Here is a 14,736-nt window from a genome sequence, read left to right as displayed (position 1 = left end):
TACAATGTAATTTATGCATCAATGAGTTCAACACTCAGAAAAGCCATTATGCACCCAGACAGAATGCTTCCTATGGTGCATTAATAAAAACCGGAAGATTAGACAGTGTCATGCCAAATTTCTTTAGCCCCTGGAAGAAGTAGAGGCATCGGTGAGTTTCCTTTGCTGTGACATCAACACAGCAGTTGGACCAGGACAGGTTATTGGTAATGTTTACACATAGGAACTTGAAGCTCTGAACCCTTTTAACCTCAATAACTGGTATAAACAGGAGCTTATACACCACTGCCTATTCTGAAGTCAATGGTGAGTTCTTTTGTCTTGTTGACATCAAGGGAAAGGTTGTTGTTATGACACCATGTCCCTTAAGTTTGCAGTCTCTAACCTGCACTCTAACTCATCGTTATTTCAGATGTGGTCCACCACAGTGGCAAAGTTGTACATGATGTTAGAGCAGAATCTTGCCATGTGGTATGAGTGTATAGGGAGTGAAGTTGGGGGCGGGGGGAGAAAGGAGGACACAACCTTCTGGATCACCACTGTTTAGAATAATTGTGGGGAGTTGGTACTGCCTAACCTTACTAATCCAGGTCTATTTGTCAGAGAGTCAAAGATTCAGTTGCAGAAGGAGGCATTATCTCCCAGGGTCTGGAGTTGAAATGTTTGCTTGGAATAGTATTAAAGCAGAACTGTAGTCAATAAGCAACAGTGTGATGTAAGTGCCTTTACTGTCCAGATGCTCTAGTGATGAGTGTAGGGCCAGGGAGATGGCATCCACCATAGACCTGCTTCAGCAGTGCCTCTGGAAGGATTTCATTATGATATATGTTAAGAGGCACTGGGTAGTAGTCATTGACATCTTATCTTGTTTTTATTAACAATTAACAACAATTTTTTTGGCTCAGTACTGGAGTGTTTTCTGAATAGATGTCGGAAAAGATTGTACAGAAGGCAAGACAGAGTACAAGGTACTCTCAGAATATTGAACTACCTTCCCACTCACTGATCCTTAGAAAGTGAAGTAGAAACCTCCTGCCACTTATTCTTTCTTGTAATAGATACATCCCAAAGTAGTAGTATTCTAAAGGCAAGATGAAGCAACCATGGCTGACAAGGGAAGCCATAAATGCAAAAGAGAGGGCATACAATGGGGCAAAAATTAGAGGATTAGGAAGTCAGAGGTTTGGGAAGCTTTTAAAAAGCATCTCCTCGGCCCTATACTCATCACTAGAGCTAGCTAATAATATCAAAAGGGATACAAAAAGCTTTTTCCGGATTATATAAAGAATAAAAGAGAGGTGAGAGTAAATATCGGACCACTGGAAAATTACACTGGAGAGGTGCTAATGTGGGGGGGGGGGGGGGGTGAATGTACTGAATAAGTATTTTGCACCAATCTTCACTGTGGAAGCCAACATCATTGTGCTGGAAGTTTGAGAGGATCAGGGGCAGAAGTGAGTGAAATTGTTATTTCTCAAGAGAAGCTGCTTGGGAAGCTGAAAGGCTTGAAGGTCGCTAAGTCAAATGGACCAGACAGACTACACCTGGGGCTCTTAAAGAGGTAGGTGAAGAGATTGTGGAGGTTTTACTAATGATCTTTCAAGAATCACTAGATTCTCGCACAGCTTCAGAGGACTAGAAAATCGCAATGTCGCTCCACTCTTCAAGAATGGCAGGAGGCAGAAGAAAGGAAATTATAGGCCAGTGAGTCTGACCTCAGTGGTTGGGAAGATGTTGGAGTTGATTGTTGAGGATGAGGTTTCAGTGTACTTGGAGGCACGTGATAAAATGCGCCAAAGCCAACATGGTTTCCTTAAGGGAAAATCTTGCCTGACAAATCTGTTGGAATTCTGAGAGGAAATAACAAGCATGATAGACAAAGGAGAATTGGTGGATACTGTGTACTTGAATTTTCAGAAGGCCTTTGACAAGGTGCTGCACATGAAGCTGCTTCACAGGACAATGGCACATGGTATTACAGGAAAGATACCAGCATGGATAGAGCATTGGCTGATTGGCAGGAAGCAAAGTGTGGGGAAGTGTCTGACTGGCTGCCCTTGACAAGTGATGGGACAGATTCTTTTCGCATTGTTTGCCAATGATTCAGACGATAGGATTGATGGCTTTGTGGCCAAGTTTCCAGACAATGTGAAGATAGGTGGAGGGGCATTTTTGAAAATGCAGAGAGGCTACAGAAGGACTTGGACAGACTAGTAGAAGAGGCATAGAAGAGGCCGATGGAATACAGGGTCAGGAAGTGTACTGTCATTTTTATTCATAGGAATAAAAAGATTGTTTTCTAAAGAGGGAGAAAATTTAAAAACCTGAGGTGCAAAGGGACATGGGAGTCCTTGTGATTGATTCCCTCAAGGTTAACTTGCAGGTTGTGTGGTTGATGAGGAAGGGAAATGCAAAAAAATATATAAAATGCAATGCAAATTCCTTTCAAGAAGACTAGAATATAACATCAAGTATGTAATGCCGAGGCTTTATAGGGCACTGCTGAGGCCTCACTTGGAGTACTGTGAGCAGTTTTGGGCCCTGAGTAATCCAAGGAAGGATATGCTGACACTGGAGAGGGTTCAAAGGAAGTTCACAAGACTGATTCTGGGATTGTAAAGCTTATCGTAGGAGGAGTGCTTGATGCCTCTGAATGTTTAATACACTTGCTGGAATTTAGGAACAACGAAGGGGGAACTCATTGAAATCTATCGAATGCTCAAAGGCCTAGAGAGTGGATGTAGAGGGCATGTTTCCTATGGTGGGGGAGTCTAGGACCAGAGGGCAAAACCTCAGAATAGAGTGATGTGCACTTAGATGAGGAGGAATGAGCCAGAGGGTGTTGAATCTGTGGAACTCATTGCCACAGGTGGACGTGGAGGCCAAGTCATTCGGTGCACTTAAGGAGGAGGTTGATAGATTCTTGCTAAGTCAGGGTGTGAAAGGTTATGGGGAGAAGGTAAGAGAATGAGTTTGAGAAGGAAATGGATCAGCCATGATCCATGGCGTAGACTCAAAGGGCCCAATGAACTGACGCTGCTCCTTTGTCTTATGGTAATCATCTGAGGCAGAATGAAATAAAAGTCAGCAATTTTATTGGTTCCAGTGCTCTTTCCCCAGCTATTTTCCAACAGCCTAAGACAGATGGGCCAATTATACAACAAATATCACTTAACTTTTTAAAAACTTCTGAGAAAGAGCAGAGTGTAACCTGAAGCAGTAAATTGGATGGACAAAATCCTAATAAATCAGATGCATAAGCACTTTGAGGGAATACTGGATTTATTGGTTCCATCAGTCCAGTGCAAAAGCAAGCAATGCAATGATATAAATTTTCCTATAGCCATGCCAAATGGATCCTAAACAATATGAATCACCCAGAGAATTCATAGGAACAATGTCTGATACATTGATTAGGTTCCATCCAGTATTACCAGTTCAATTCAAAATCCTCAATAAAGAAAATTACATTTTATATCCAATCTACTTTGCAAACATAGAGAAACAAGATATAATCATTATCTGAAGGAAATTACAATTACATTTCTTACAATTGAAAAGTATTATTAAGTTCAATCTATAATGAGTGAAATAATGGTGCCATTCTTCCATTAATATTCCAGACCCAAAAGGATGTGGTGGCAGTTAGCTCAAGGTGAACCCCATTGATCACATTACCGAAAAATCAAACTTTCCTTTAGGACAGTCAAAAATGATCATTCCGCTGGCTGCTAGTGATGGGCACAAATTTCCTCTGGGGAAATTACGCATCAATTATGTGAGCTGCACACTTTCTCTTGATCTATATTTGAGAAAGCAGATAGTAATTCCCTTTTCCTGTGTAACACAAATACTTTATTAGTAAAAATATCTATCTTGCCCTTTATTGATAGGTACTTTGACCTGAATTGTGTTGACTAATAGCAGGTTACAATGATCTGTGCCTCAGTGTATGCAAGACAGAATCTGAGACATAAGTGCTGGTGTAACTGACTTTCACTCCACTGTTTGACTCTGTGATGAACCCAGCAAAAGGACAAGTGCTGGAAGCAGTTTGTACCCAGCCATCAGTTTTACACCAGGGAAGTTTAGCATATCATTATCCTGATCCTTTGAGTTGGATCATCAAACCCATGGAAAATAAGTTAAAAGGACTCAGCAGAATGTATGAAAAGAGAAATTTAGCGAACATTTCATTTCAGAGATCCTTTGTTAGAACTGGGAAACGAGAAACTGTGCTAGTTTCAATTGCAAAGAATGTGGGGAAGAGATGACTGAACAACGGAGTGTCTCTGGAATCAAATGAATAAATGTGATAGGTGGAGGCAGATTATGTGTTTGGGCTAAACGTTGTGAAAAGAACTATTGCAGAACATGTTCAGCCAGCAGGCTGTACCAGTGGAGAAGGACTGAGTCAAAATTGTAGATGGATGACAGGCATTAATGGCCAGTTCTGATAAAGACAGCCATAAAAAGTTACAGAAGAAGTGAATGGCTTCACTAACTCTCTGTATCAGTACTATTTCCATTCATTACCTATCTCTTTGACTCAGTTTTTATCTGTCTGCTATGGAGTCTGGCCTGTTTAGCTTGTCCCATACTGTTGCTATTAGATAAACAAAGATCATCTGCCCTTAACTGCCGGACTCACATCTAGGTCACTCTGTCAGAGATATTCCCTCCACCTCCACCTTCTCTGCAACCAAAACTAATATATTTTCTCTTTCCCAGGCCTGACCAATGGCCGCTTTCATGAAACATTAACAATTTCTCTTTCTGCACATGCTGAGTGACCATCAGTTATGCATGTTTCTTGCAGTTTTTTTGTTTTTTTTATTTCAGATTTCCAGCATTTGTATTTTTGTTTACGTTCAAGTGTGGGCAAGTCCTTAGTTATTCACTATATTCATGTGCTTTCTAAAAAACATCTGAATCAATTAAAAACATCTCTTGCATGGTTGTGTCATGGGCCCAGACAGTGGGCTCTGTTAAGAACAATCTTTGACCTACTTTGGCATAGCAGTTGGCATGGCACCTTGTTCAATTCCTGTCACTTTCTGTGTGGAGTTTGTACATTCTCCCAGCGACCACATGGCATTCCTCCAAATGTTTGAGCTTCCTCCCACTTTCCAAAGACATATGGGTTAATAATTTGTCAGCTATGTTACCAACAGAAGCATAGAGATACTTATGGGCTGCCCCAACATGTCTTTAACTATGTTGTTCATTGACGTTAACACATTTCACTCTATGTACATGTGATAAATAAAGCTAATCTTCAATCTGGTCATTGTACTTCACAAGAGTTCATAGCTAGTTGTCAAAAATGCCTTATGGCGCATCATGATCAAATTGATGGTCTTTGATCTGGACCCCTTTTGAATGAATCTGAAATACAAGTAAAGATGCTTGCCAAGTTGTAATCAATTGTTCTTCACCCAGAGCTGCACAATTGTTCAATTTATGTTCTTAGAAGAAAATGTTTCCATGCTCAGAAAAGGAACTACCTTTTTGCTTCGGCTTACACTAACAGGTCGTAACATGCTAATGCAATTGCTTAACAGGAAGCAGAACATTCAGTCATTCCATGACCTAAGCAGGCCGGCTGGTGGCGTAGTGGTATCAGCGCCGGACTTCAGAGTGAAGGCTCTCGAGTTTGAATCCAGCCCGCTCCCTTGCACGCTTTGGTTGAGCGTCGAGCTAGCAACTCGGCCTCGTAAAAATAAGAAAGCCTGCTTAAAAAAATGCCGTCATGACAGCGTCCCGATGACTCCACTCGGAGGTAAGGACAAAAAAAATGACCCAAGCATTTGACCTGACTCAACCTTGTGAAGTTTTACAAATTGAAACTTTTACGATTGACATACACTGAAACTTACTGCCAGAATTTTGTCGCCTATCTGCAACCGGCCATCTTTATGTGCAGCCCCTCCTTCAATGATTTTGGTTACATAGATGCTGTTATCTCCAGGAATGTGTTGGTTTCCTACCCCTCCAGCTATACTGAAACCGAGACCTTTAGGGGAATAAAATATGAAAATACAAATCATATTTCAATTCATACAAAATATTTTTTGTTCAGGTGGGTGGTGGGAGGGTGAAGAGAAATTATTCAAACAGCCACAAGACATTTGCTAGGCCAGTATGGCACAATTACATATTCTATGAGCTGAACATTTCCAGAGCAATGGTGACAAATATATTTGCAGATACATCATTTCTTCATCACTTTCCATTTTTACTTTCATTGGCACTAATTCCACATTATATTACTAAATACAAAATGTTTTCTGACAAGTTCTTTGGGAGGGAAGTGCTGCTTAATGATAAGTGTTGATATCTCAATATAATGCAATGTAAAAAAAAATAGAATCAGAATTATACAGCCAACCTAATCTGCACCAACCACCCACTTAAACACGTCCCACTCTAATACTATTTATTCCACCCACAATCCCATCAACTTGAACCACCATCACACATAAGACACAGAAGAAACAGAACAGTTTAGCACATGAACAAGCCTGTGGTGTCAGTGCAGATTAAACCAATATGTCAAATTAAACCAATATGTCAAATCCCTTCTGTCTCCACACAATTTGATATTCCTCAATTCCCTGTACAGCACATACATGTGCCTACCTAAAGGCCTGAAACATCACCATGGTAACTCCTTACACCACACTCTGGCACCAAGTCCATGTATAAACATACATATACACACACACACACACACACACACATTCACTCAAAGGCACGTTGTCAGGTGCCTTAATGCAAATATGCTCCTTAATGCCTTAATGCAAATATCTAACCAAGCAATCATGTGACAGCAACTCAATGCATAAAAGCATGCAGACATGGTCAAAAGGTTCTGTTGTTGTTCAGACCAAACTTCAGAATGGGTTAGAAACATGGCTTTGACTGTGGAATGATTGGTTGGTACACAATTACATATTCTTGAGAAGTAGTGACAAATATATTTCCATAAACATCATTTCCTCATCACTTTCCACTTTTACTTTCTTTGACACTAACACCACATTCCGAAATTACTAAATACAAACTGTTTTCTTACAAGCTTACTTTCATTGGTTTGAGTATCTCAGAAACTTCTGATCTCTTGGGATTTTCACACAGAATAGAGTGTAGAGCAGAGGTTCCCAACCTGTGGTCCACAGACCCCATGCTTAATGGTATTGCTCCATGGCATAAAAAAGGGTTGGGAACCCCTGCTCTTGAGAACACAGAGAATGGTGCGAAAAAGCAAAAATGCCTTGTTAATGAGAGAATAGTCACACCAATTCAAGATGATAGGCAGGCAACATTAACTTAATTAACTGTATGTTGCAAAATTGGTGTGCATATGAGCACCTCTGAATACACATCACATTTAACCTTGAAGACGATGGGCGACAGCAGAAGAAGACTGTGAACATACAGCCAGTGGCCACTTTATTAGGTACAGGAGGGGGTGTGTGTTTGTGTCTATGTGTGTTCTTGAGTAATTATATGCATCGCACTGTTCTGTTGCTACAAAACAAATTTCATGACATATGTGAGTGATGATAAACCTGATTCTGATACAGGTCTCTATAATGGACTGAGTGGGAAGGGCGCAGGGAGACAGAAATCATGGTAGGGGCAAGAATAAGGATGAGGGTGAAGGGAGATATTCTGTAATTATCAATAAACCAATTGTTTGAAATCAATGACCTGGCCGGGTGTGTCTGCACCCACGCTAATCCTCCACCCCGGCATTTCTTTTCTGTCATACATTCCACAGGCCTCCTGCTGTGCTCTACCCTCACCATTCCCAACATCCTTTGCTCCTGCCACCTAAAGTCCAGGTAGACAATGATTATCATCCTGCCCTCTTGAAGAGGTGACCAACTTTGTGAGATATGATTTTTTAAGCACAACACCATGCTATCCCAAATTAGTCCTTCAAAGTTCAAAGTAAATTTTATTATCAGAGTACATACATGTCACCACATTCAACCGAGATTCTTTTTCCTGTGCGCATACTTAGCATATAGGACCAATGGACAACAAACTGCAAATACAAATATAAGTAAATAGCAATCAATAACGAAAGCATGAAATAACAAGGTTAAGAGTCCTTAAAGTGTCCCACGATCACCGGTTGTGGAACAGAAATAGAATGAGTGTAGTTATCCTCTTTTGTTCAAGAGCCTGATGGTTAAGGGGTAGTAACTGATCTTGAACCAGGTAGTGTGAGTCCTGAGGCACTTGTATCTTCTACCTGATAGCTGAAGTAAGAAAAGAGCATAGCCCGGGTGGTGAGGATCTTTGATGACAGACACTGCTTTTCTATGACAACATTTCACATAAATGTGCTCAGTAGTTGGGAGGGTTTTACCCATGATGTATTGGGCCAAAACCACTACGTTTTATATGATTTTTCACTCAAAGTCTTTGGCGTTCCCATACCAGGCCGTAACGCAGCCAGTCAGCGCATTTTTCGCCACAGATCTATAGAAGTTTGTCAAGGTTTTTGATGACATGCCAAATCTCCACAAACTCCTGAGGAAGCAGAGGTGCTGTCGTGCTTTCTTTGCAATTACAGGACAGGTCCTCTGAGATAGTAACACCCAGGAATTTAAATTTACTGACTCTCTCTGACTCTGGTCCTCCGATGAGGACTGGTTCATGGTTTCTCTCTCCTTGGTCTTGCTGACATTGAGTGAGAGGTTGTTGTTATTGCACCACTCGGCCAAATTTTCAATCCCCCTCCTTACGATGATTGCTCACCACCTTTGACATAGTGCACAACAATGATGTCATCAGCCAGCCTTTGCAATCACAAATAAATCCTGTCGCTCTGAATCCCCTTGAATGCCACCATCAGCACAAGGCTCAGTGGCCAGTTGTCTCCTGGCTTATCCATGCCGCCCTTCTTAAATAACTCCTTTGTTTCCTTCCCTATCTTACCTGAACACATTTCATCTATGTATAGCACTTTCCCAGTGGTACCCTATTTTAAAGCCCATCAGCATTCCGAATCTGAACTTGCCTGCCTTGACACCTCAGTCTAGGCTCACCTGATACTGTGTACTTCCTACAATAGCACATTCAATACCCTCAGCACTTTGTGCACTTTATTCTCTGGTGGTACCAATCAAAATGTCAATCAAAATTGATAGATCCAAGCCTGCAATCTACACTTATTTTTTGTATAGAGATATGAAGGGATACTTGAAAAGGAAAAATGAATGACACTGTTGTACGGATTTTCCATTATCGAAGTGAATGGCCTTCTTTTATTCATGTTCCCAATCTCCTTTGAACCAACTCACAGTCTGAGTCTATTATGGCAACCTTGTAACGTGTCATCAGTCACCTTCCATGTCATGTTTTACACAAAATGTCTTGAATACTTGAACAATATCTTCCCTGAATCTTCACATTTTGAGGACACAAACCTGGACTCTCCAACCAACACAGATGTATTAAGCTGATTATCTGTTGTTAAATTGTCAGAACGTCTCATCAGAATTGTACGATGCATTTACTCACATCACAGATTCCTCATCTGTGAGAATCTACTGTGCACTGCTGTAACTCTGCAGATTCATAGATATATTTGGGAAATTACTTCAGAGGAAAAGGGGAGAATGAACCAGAGCTAATTGATGAACAACAATAACAGATGCAGATAGTGAAAAATTAATTTAACAGCTTTTTACATTTCCTTTTATATGTATAACCTACCTTTTGGCCCTTTAACTAGTTTTATCTCTAAGATTTTCTCTGTGACTGGTTTCCTTCTTCGCACGTATAATCGTACAATCGATCCAGCCTCTTTTAAAGCTTCTACCGCTTTGCTGTGTGTTACTTCCCTTACATCTACATCATTTACTCGAAGGATGCAATCATTCACCCTAGAATTAAAAAGACAGGCAATGAAACAAGCTGCAAGCTGGAAAGAATTTAAAGATGGTTGTGAATAAAACTTTAACAACTGTTTAATCTTGCAAGATGATTCCTGACTTAGAAAGAAATAGTGAAGAACTAAATAATGAAAGGGAAAGAAGAGAGGAGGACAATTAATAGGTGTGGTTGAAAATGAAAAGAAGAAACGAGGAATACTGAATTATCATGGAGAAATTCAGCATTGTGACTAAATTTTCTGTCATAAAGCACCCTCTGACAGATGAGCAATTACTGGAAGTTTAGAATAATTCACAAGGATTTTTCTGGGGATGCATTTTAGCTCATGGTGAACTTTACCAAGTTTTGAACAATTTTCTGTACTCCAATAGCATGTCTTGTATAGAAGGCTCATTGGTATATAAGCCAATAAGAGTACATTAACCGGACTGAGGAAACAAGTTCCGAGAATCAAATTTGTCTTTGCCAGCAGCACAAATTGGGCTGCTTACACATAATGTGTTTTGTTTTAATACCATGCTGATTTTTTTGTCCATCAATAAGGATCAATATCAATCATGAAGCATGGATGGACGGACAAGACATTGGAAGTGGAAAGGCAGGCGGAGAACTCTTTAATAAGGCTTTTGCAAAAAAAAAGTATAAAATAGCCGAAATTCAATAAAAACTGGTCTGACTTCAACTGCAGTGTTATGTCCAGTTTATGTCACTTCAATATCGGAGGAATATGAATGCATTAGGGAATCCAAGCAAAGGTGGAAGGGAGATGGCTGGTATAAAAAGGTGGAGAATAATGGCTATTTTTCCCTCCCTTTCAGTCCACATGAAGGTTCTCAACCTGAAATATCAACTGTCCATTTACTATACCTCCACAGGTCCTGCCTGACCAGCTGATTTCCTCCATTGTTTTGTGTTGCTTCAGATTCCATCATCTGCTTTCTCTTGTCTCAAATGTTATACATTTAGCTTTGTCATATTGTCACACAGAATTTTGGAATCATTGTTTGTCCTTACACTGTCATTAAAGTTCAAACTTTAATGGGAATAAATAACAAAATGAGAATGCTATTCTTTTGGTAAAAATAGTCAGTTCCATCTTTAACATGTCAAATATGAAACAGCACAGTTGAAAAGGTGCAAGAATTAAACAGCTTGATCGTTTATAAACTAACTCCTATGTGTTCAAGCAGTGCATGAAACAATGAGAATATATTGAATACTGATATTTGTTATTCATGTTCATTTACACTGGATTATGCTATATATCATCCAAATTCTGTGTTTGATCTTGTGATGGAAATGTTTCAAACTGTTACAATAACATTGAGCTGTGAACTTCAGCTGTGTGATCTTAGAGAAAATACATGAAAATCTTCTAACATGGAACAGAAAATGTGAGATGAAATTGGGGCGTCCTCCTGAAATCAAGGGGTGACTTCTATACCTAGTCCAAAAGCCTAGAGACTGGGAGATGAACGATTTCAATTGCATCGGTGTTTATATTGTCATAGATTTAATCAGACAGGAAGGAGTCCGGAGGGGAGGGGAGAATTTAAGCAGGAAGCTTACAGGGACTGCTCGTGCCATTTATCTTCTGCAATTGGCTCTCTTTTGTATTTAATACATTTTTAATGTCTTCAATTAGATTATCCCTCAATTTGCTATTCTGAAAAGGAGCAGAAACTGCCCCCATCATTTAAATCATTAAAGTGTGCTATAATTCTGATGAGCGCAGATGCTGGAATCTGGAAAAACTCAGCAGGATTTGTGGAAAGGAAGAAATTGTTAGTGTTTCAGATCGAGACCTTGTATCAGGCACCTCTGATGCAGTGTTTCCACCCAACATGTCGACAATCCCTTCCCTTTCATGGATCCTGCTTGACTCGCCAAGCTGCGACTGCAGACTGCGTAGTTCCAGTGACTCCCTTCTGCACTGATAGCAGGAATATCTGACCTGTCAAGCAATGCTCAAAGCTGGACGCTATGCAGCAAACGAGTTCTGATAAAAACTCCACAAAAACTAAACCTCAACTTCCGCACCCTAATATTCCTATTCATGTTAAAAGAGAATTTTATTCAGTAGCAACACCAAAGACAGTGGTGGTCCCACTGGTGCTGTTCAGATTGGTCAAACCGCAGGCAATTTTATACACACAGACATGATAAATAATTCAATACAAAATACAACATTCTTCAGCCAAGGTAACTCTTTTGTCCAACAGAAGCCGCACATAATATATAGACAGTGTTTACTCATTTCTCAGACTAAATTGGTCCCCAAGATGAAATGTGATTGCGAAGGCTGTTTTCAAATTCACAGCCTGCAAAAATTGATTCTCTATGCTGTAATACAGAAGTCTTTTGAATACTCCTAATAATAAGCTTTTTTTTAATTTGAAAAAGGATCATTAAAATTGAAGTGAGGAAATACATCTGTGCACTCTTTATTAACAATGCAACTCCTGTTGTTGAAATTGTTCACTTGTTCAATTATGCTCTTGTATTAATTAAGAATTCTGGTGGGTACATTTACTGTTACAATCATTAATATTTCAAGTTTTTAATTCTGCTATAAGGCATGAAGACTACATCTCACCAACAGCTGGGGAATCTGGCGATAAGATTTTCGGACACCCATAATGCAACCTCAAGAATACACTTGACTGAATGAATGTTCGCTTTGCAAACAGCCATGCGCCCAATGAGACTTACCGCAGTCTTCCGTCCTGTGCAGCTGCACCTCCTGCAATGATTTTTGTAATGAATATACTTGGATCATCACCAATATGTGGATTATCGGTGCCACCTGCAATGCTGAATCCGAGGCCAGAATTTCCCTGAACAAGAGCAAGCACAGAAAACAGAGGATAAAAATTGTGTGCCTGGCACATAGGACAAAACTACACCACAAGACGCAGGCGCAGAATTAGGCCATTCAGCCCAGTCTGCTCTGCTATTTCATATGGCTGATATATTACCGTTCTGAACATCATCCTACTGCCTTCACCTTTGTAAACTTTGATGCCATTAATAATCAAGAACCTTTCAACCTCCATTTTTAATATATCCAATGACTTGGCCTCCACAGACCTCTGTGGCAATGAATTCCACAGATTCACAATCCTCTGGTTAAAGAAATTCCTCATCATTTCTGTTCTAAAGGAATGTTCTTCTATTTTGAGGCTGTGCCCTTTGGTCCTAGACTTCTTCACTGCAGGAAACATTTTCTCCACAACAACTCTGACCTGGCCTTTCAATAGTCGATAAGTTTCAATGAGATCCTCCCCTCATTCTTTTAAACCTCAGCAAATACAGACCAAAAAAATAATATTTTTTAAAAAAATGTTGAAGTATTAAGCAGCTGAAGCAGCAGCTGTGGATAGTGAAACTAAGATTTCAGACCAAATGATCTTCTAAACATCTTATCAGTGTGTGGTTCCAATGAAAGGTCTTCAATTAAAATCAAAATTCTCTCTCCACAAAGCATGTTATGCTATTTGTTGACAGCTTTATAATTTTAGTAAAGGAGGTTGTTAAGTTTTATAACTTCTGTTACGTACCCCGTAACTGAGTCACTTACCAGCAAAAATAGAGAGGTCCTTTGAAGTCTGATGGTACTATTTTTAACAGTATTTATTGATAAAATACACAAAAATAATATCAATGCAAACATACAGATAATATACGTCGTCAATACTAAATCTAAAAGCGCGGGTATAATAATAATCAATAAGAAATAGCTCTATCGTTGTCTAGGGGATAATGGATTGTCCGATGGAAATATAAAAGTCACTTTAGTTCATTCAAGCTGCAGCTTTTGGTTGGAGAGAGAGACGGAGGTTTAGAACTTGCCCGGTTTTCCGTTTTATGATGTCGATCCTTTGAAATAGCGTCAGTGGTGATCTCTTCCTTAGCTAAGCCGCCTTCCGTGGTAGGACCTCAATCCCGGGGCAATGAGAAAGGACACACGTGGGCCCTCCACCGGCTATCGCTATTAAACGCTGTCACGGAACTTCTAGCGTTTCTCCTGGTATGTGTCAAGGGTTGTTCCCCAGACCCTCTTTTATCCCCACTCATGGGGTCTCAGATGTCACTCAGGGTGGAATGATGCCATCCCCCAACCAGCCCACGTTGCCTGAGGGCTTCCACGAAGTACAGCACTCAATACACAATTCTGTCTCCAAGAGACAATGACCTGTTCCGTGACTTTGTATCGCTGGGGCCAGGACATTCCAAACGTCTCTCTCTCATTTCCTGGGTCTCCTGACCTGACTTAATAGCGATCTTGCGATTCTCACAAAGGAGGGGGGCCACAGGCGTAACACTTCAAAACATTAAATTCAAATGAAACATGGGAGTTCAAGAAGATAACTCCCATTACTTAAATATTAAATACACTACAGAGGCAAACTACAGAATTGACCAAGGTGGAGTACACTTGTTCTGAATCAGAATATAATGCATTACCAACATTCGTAGAGTTGCAGCTAGTGTAAAGGACTATCAAAGAATACAGCAGGATATAGATGACTTACAGAAATGGGCAGAGAAGTGGCAGATGGAACTTAATCCAGGAAAGTTGAAGTGTTGAACTTTGGGAAATAAAATGAAAAGGAAAAGCTATACATTTAATGGTAAGGAGGTACAGAGCATTCTTGGGGTCCAAGTCCATAGTTCACTGTAAGTGGCTTCGCAAGTGGATAAGGTGGCAAAGGTCGTGTATGGCGTTCCTGTCTTCATTAGTAGGGGTGTTGGGTACACGAGTAAGGAAATTATGCTGCAGCTATATAAAACATTAGTCAGGCCGCGCTTGTATTGCAT

General features: G+C 40.2%; 1 protein-coding gene across 10 annotated transcripts in view; it reads right to left on the bottom strand.

The window, feature by feature from the left end:
* The window catches only part of dlg1b (discs large MAGUK scaffold protein 1b), a 479,606-nt gene that overhangs the window by 161,307 nt on the left and 303,563 nt on the right, over nt 1-14,736 (bottom strand). For all 10 annotated transcript variants that reach the window (XM_059943959.1, XM_059943963.1, XM_059943971.1 and 7 more), the window contains 3 exons: nt 12,628-12,752; nt 9,736-9,905; nt 5,880-6,016 (listed from right to left, as the gene is read on the bottom strand). In XM_059943959.1, coding sequence (XP_059799942.1) covers nt 5,880-6,016; nt 9,736-9,905; nt 12,628-12,752 — 432 coding nt within the window. The remainder of the gene's footprint in view (nt 1-5,879; nt 6,017-9,735; nt 9,906-12,627; nt 12,753-14,736) is intronic.

The sequence above is a fragment of the Hypanus sabinus genome, chromosome 2 (assembly GCF_030144855.1).
Source record: "Hypanus sabinus isolate sHypSab1 chromosome 2, sHypSab1.hap1, whole genome shotgun sequence".
NCBI classification, from domain to species: domain Eukaryota; kingdom Metazoa; phylum Chordata; class Chondrichthyes; order Myliobatiformes; family Dasyatidae; genus Hypanus; species Hypanus sabinus.
This window is presented reverse-complemented; position numbering and strand designations above follow the sequence as displayed.